Source organism: Cornus florida, unplaced genomic scaffold (genome assembly GCF_030987335.1).
Source record: "Cornus florida cultivar Cherokee Brave unplaced genomic scaffold, ASM3098733v1 CherokeeBrave_3.0.0_Hap2_Chr08, whole genome shotgun sequence".
Classification (NCBI taxonomy): domain Eukaryota; kingdom Viridiplantae; phylum Streptophyta; class Magnoliopsida; order Cornales; family Cornaceae; genus Cornus; species Cornus florida.
Window position 1 is genome coordinate 59,107,744 of NW_026775578.1, and position 5,795 is coordinate 59,113,538.

The 5,795-nt window shown below is 34.0% G+C and overlaps 1 protein-coding gene across 1 annotated transcript; it reads right to left on the reverse strand.

Annotated features, from left to right (window-relative positions):
* Nucleotides 1-593: 593 nt before the first annotated feature.
* Nucleotides 594-4,967, reverse strand: LOC132271798 (meiotic nuclear division protein 1 homolog). The gene is made up of 10 exons (XM_059773282.1): nucleotides 4,893-4,967; nucleotides 3,849-3,929; nucleotides 2,473-2,589; nucleotides 2,219-2,257; nucleotides 2,000-2,107; nucleotides 1,836-1,898; nucleotides 1,699-1,750; nucleotides 1,500-1,544; nucleotides 1,314-1,393; nucleotides 594-866 (listed from the first exon to the last, which is right to left on the reverse strand). Exons 1-10 carry the CDS (start codon nucleotides 4,893-4,895, stop codon nucleotides 786-788), a joined length of 669 nt encoding a protein of 222 aa, XP_059629265.1. The 5' UTR covers nucleotides 4,896-4,967; the 3' UTR covers nucleotides 594-785.
* Between the last annotated feature and the right edge of the window lie 828 nt (nucleotides 4,968-5,795).

Consider the following 5,795-nt stretch of genomic DNA (forward strand, 5'->3'; position numbering starts at 1 on the left):
GTAGAACTTGTTTGTGGGCCTGACCGACCATTAGTTTTTAGGTATTTGTCAGGAGTAGAGGTTGTTTGTGCTGAGCGGGGATCAGTCTACTTCATTCTTCCGATGCTACATAAGAGTTCCTTTATGATTCAGTTTTCTAATTTAGACAGTTATTGATATCATTTGTTTTGTTTGGATTTTTTGGGGATCTACACAGTATGGATTCCCAAGTTGTATTTTGGAGGATCAGTTGTATCAGAAGAGTTTATTAATCAATAAAAATATATTCTGAAGTTTATTATTAAATTATCATTTTAGTTTCTTGTCAGCATTTTATTTATTCTTCTTTATTCTTTTGTACTCTATGTTCGTTTATTATCAATTTGTTTTGATATCCTCGGGTATTCGGGCGTGGGTCTGGCCAACCCGCATTTGAAAATCCGGGAGTATCACATGCTGTCCCTCCGGTGGTGAAGTTTCTAGATACTACCTTCAACGGGATTGACATGTTATGGCTTTGGGAGAGACTGGTTGAGAATTTAGATGTTTACAGGTTTCGGGGATGCCAGTCCCAACTGAGTAGCATCATTGATGCGGTACATTGGCTCTTAAAATTACAAATATCACTCCTATCACCAGATGTATTTAATTGAGTGTCAAATGACCTTATGTTTAGGCTCATTATCCTTTCATAACTGTGCAAGTAAGGACACCACTCAAGCAGTCTCAATGACAGCACATGTAAATCTTATATTTTGGTGGCAATACAGGGTTTTGTAGTATAAAGTAAAGCTAAACTACAATACTTAAGAATTGCCGTCCTGCACCTGGTCACCAAGTGGAAGTACTGGCAACTCCAAATAGTCAAAATCATCTGTTATTCCAACCTGCAGTACATATAAAGGTTAAGAATTAGGTAGAAATAAGAAAACAGAATCAAGCTTTGTAGCAATGCAGCTGTGCTTTTTGGAACTCATATAGCAAATCAACAAAAAAGATTCTTATGTACTTCTGAGGCCTCTGATTGGCAACAGGTTCATAGAAAATTTGAAGAAAAAAATATGCAGAACCTCTTATTTCTAATATGCTCTTGAGCCTACATTTGACAATTTTCTTGGTGAAATTGAAACAAACAAGTTACAACTGCCAACAGGACTTCCAGTGCATAACCCCAATGAATGTTTGTACGAATCAGAGTAGTAATCTCCTTTCATAGATTACCGAATGACAGTGCAATAATGAAAGGACCCTACACTTGCATTGTTAGTGGGAGAAGGAATGGTGATGGAGTTTGCAAGGATATGCATCTGAGATTGAAGAAATAAGGAAAATACCTCCTTGTACATGTTCTCAAGCTGCTCTTTGGCCTGGGGAAAATTGTTTGAACACCATTGGCGCAGCGTGAAAATGTTGTCTGTCAAGTGTATATATAATAGTCAGGAAAACAAAGAATTCTACAATATTTCACCGTTCTTATCAACCCAAAGGGAAGAGAAAATGAGATGTCTTAGAGATAAAACCTGTCCATCTGTTCGCAGCTGCATGGGCAACTTCAATAGCTTTTTCTGCAAAAAAATTATATCAAAAGATCAGTATGACTTAATACTCATAAAATTTCAGAACTCTTGGGTTCTTAAATTCAGTTCTCATAGAAAATAGGGGAAGTTGCACACAATAATACAGTTAAAGCATCAATTGGAAGTATAAGCATTCCTTAACTCATTGCTTCAAACGCAGCAGGATCATTGTCTGCATACTGGCTCATCTCATCCTGAAAATCAGATAATGGGCTAGTCACAAGCATGAAAGAAAATTCCAGTGTTAATGCATGGCAAAAGAATAAGATATGACCCCACCTTTAAATCATTATACTTCTGTTCAATAGCTTTTAGCTCACCTAAGGCTTCCTCTCGTTCATCCTGGTAAAAGCAATAATTAAAAAGAGAAGGAAAAAACAGTTCATTCTTACATTGTAAAATTTAATCCAAAGTACAGGAAGATATGGAATTTGTGTACATACAGATTCCTCTCGTCCATTCTTTAAGGCATCACACTGTTCAACAAGTTCAGCAAATCGCTTCTTGCTGCTTTGGAGATCAGATTCGAGTTTCCGAGACACATTCCTCAGCTATTAAACATCAAATACTTATCAACTTAGTTAAAAGATGAAAATATGGTCCCTTTTTATAGCATAAGCATGAGAGTAATGACGAATTCAAGCTAAACCACCTCAGTTTACCTGATTTCCAGCACAGCTAGGCAGACTCCAAAAGTATACCTGATATTTCAAAAAAAAAAAAAAAAAAAAATCCAGCATTATGAAATTCTAGATATAATGGTATGGAGAAACTTCAACATAGCTTGTACAGTTGTTCGAACAAGAGTCCATAAAATTCATGTGCATGAAAAATAAAATAAAAATCCATGCTCAGCTTCAAAGCCCAAAAAAGAAATCGAGTTTCTTTTTTACTCCATCTGGACATAATTACTCACAGAAGTTCCTATCTTGTCTTTCGAAACAAGGTCGTCATCCACTAGACTTTGCACAACATCTTTTACAGACTGTGTGATAACCCCTTTCTTGGGGCCCGACTTCTCAAGTTCCTTGAGCTGAAATTCATGGACAAAATGAACAAATGTTACAATGATTTCGTTGTAAAAGTTATAAACCAAGTTCAAACTTGGAAAAGGACCTGAAGAACATGCCCAAGCACGGTATTTAGCATAATAAAGGCACCATGAAGGAAATATATATATTATTTTATTAGAAAAATATTCTTACCTATTGGTGATCAAGATGCATCAGACCTTCAGCTCAACCTTAAATACCAAGACACTCGGGACATGAACAATAAAAATTAACTTTGTACCCTTGTATTAAACTCAAAGTAGTGCCAAAAGGAAAACCAGCAAGATTTTCTGTCTAAAACCTATAGCGAACAGAAATCCCTTTGATTTAATGTTTATTGAGCTTTTATCTAAACAGAAATAAAATACTTGCTGAAAAAAGAAGAAGAAAGATTTTCTGTCAGAACACTAATAAAAAAAATAAAAAAAGACATCCTATTGTGCCTCTTCAGAAAATTGTTCCTAGTAAATTATATTCTATAGTATGGTATTATGGAGGGAGGGCACAGTTTTACTTTATTCTCAAAATGAATTCACCAAAGAAACAAAATGCAAACATGCCAATAAAATTTTGAAAATGACCCCAATGTGCATTGCATGTGCCACAATCCACTGAATCAGCAGTAGTCCAAAACATTCAAATGATAATATACTTTTTCAATCACTTTTTGTAGTTAAATGATCAAGCCCCCTTCCCTAGACCATAATCCCTCTGCTCAACACCTAATTAGCATGCGGTAATAAATATGCATAAAAATATAACAGGACCGAATAAAAGACTCATAAATTATTTTTTTCATCCAAACTTTGTATTTGTATTTTTTGTGGTATCTCAATTGAGGAATCCAACATGAAAGAAGAAAATTCCAAACTTATCATCTAATAATATCTCTTGCTGAAAACATAACAATAAACATCTGAAGTAACAAACAGAAATTACATTTCTTGCATTTGGAAACCAGTAATTGATGCACTAGGAAGCAACTAAGACCTATAGAATTATTTCTGCCTCACACTAATGCTATACCCTTTAAAAGAATTAGGAAACTCCACCAAAAATAGCCAAAAATGCAAATGAACAAAATCAGAATTAGAAATATGCATTTACATTGTTATAGAAATCGGAATAAGTGAAGCTTGCATATCAAAAACAGTCCTGTTAATTACAATTCAAACAGCTCCATCTGCAGTAATTAGTGTAATCCTTTCACGTAAAATGATCACAGGTGTACAATACTCACAAGGAAGAAATCTTGTGAATCATAAAAGATTTGGAGAATCCTCTCACGCTTCTCTTCCAAGGAAAGACCTCTTTTCTTAGACTATGCCATCAATGAAGAAGTAGAAGTTAGATTCTTAGGCAAATATGCAATGATCAATACTGTAATATCTAAAAGCCATATGCAGATATGACACAAAAATTGGAGAAGCACAAAAACAATATCATTAAATGATGAAGATACAACAGAACTATTATGAGGCTGAAACATTTCCACAGACACTCAGGTAGATATCCCAGTTCAACATATTCCACTTCAAACATAGTTAGAGCTCAATCTTATTTTCTCATTTTTCATCCTGAGAGAATATCAGAAAAGTAAATCCAACCTGGAAAGTTCTATCAAGAGCATTACTCGTAGAGGATAGTCATTTCTGCAGCTAATTCAGTACTTTTGTCAAACATCCAATCTACCATGCGACTAAAATGAAGCAAGTCATTCGACTATAGTCATGAAAACTCCCATATACATTATCCCAACTTTATTATTGTTAATTCCAATTTCAACTCAAAATTTTCAGCTATAGGAACAACAAGAATCGTTACAAACAATGAACTGCCTCAAACATCAATTACAACTTAAATATATTTTTCTTTGATAATTTTTTGTTAAAATTCATGCTAAGAAGAGAGAGATCAAATTATGTGAGTTCTATTTATCATAATCTGAATTGTATCGATAAGAATCTAATATACATGCATATATATATATATAGAGAGAGAGAGAGAGAGAGAGAGAGAGAGAGAGAAGACATACAAGTGAATTGTACATCTCATAATCAAAGTTTAGGGATAATAACCTGATGGTATCAATTTGTAAAACGACGGATTCAGAAGGAGTTTCAGAACTATAGCACCAGAAACCCTAATTATTTGTTATGAATCTAACTAGAACGACTTGTAAACATATCAATCGAAACTGATACACAACATATATCGACGAGATGATAATCAATTGATATACAAGTTCGTATAGATATAAATCAGAATTTGGAGATTGAATTACCATCGTTAAAACCCTTTTGCTATGCTTCGTAGAAGAAGTAAACGACAGGCGAACTACTGGTGAAAATGCGTCGAAGAAGAGTCAAAATGGGGCTAGCTTTTGGCGGGAAGGCTCATTGCAGATCCCTTTAACCGTAAAAGTACTCAGATAGCCCTGCACGTTTTACAAATTACAAGAACACCATTATGCATATTTCATAATTGGGCTTGAACTTTAAAGTTCAACCTGTTGAGTTTAAAGTTTAACCAATTTCATTAAGATTGAACCGGTTTAACCTTTTCATAATGAGATTTTTCATCTTAATTTGAGCCACAACTCTAACAATTACATCACAATATGATATGTTATATTGTATATGCAGTATTTGCATAAAAAATATAACGCCTACTATGCAACATATTATATTGTACCATAATAACACTGCAATACCTTTAAATTAATAATTTAATTAATAATTCGGCATTTTTTTACATTGTTGTTGCATTAACAATTTAAAATTGTTTAATTATTGATTTAAATGCTCAAAATAAATAGGGACAAAAAGAAAAAAGAGGCGAGCATCCAATTCTTGGATAAGATGTAGAAGCTACAGTTTTGACTATATGAAAGTTGTTAAAGGCTGCTGCAATTACGATCTCGCATACGATATTAACTTGAAAATAAAATCAATACATCCAAGGTTGGTAGACACGAGTCGCAAGAGAATGGTCCATCAAGAGATTGTGAGAGAACATATGTTGGGCATTAAGGGCACAACCTCACGAAATGAAGGTAGCAAGAATAAAGAAGCTGAAAAAATAAATAAATTAATTAATTAATTAAATAAAAAGTGGTATTTTCCTTTGTTATTGCTTTGCTTTGCTTTTCTCTTGAAGTTCCTGTTCATGGGCAGGCCTAGCAGTT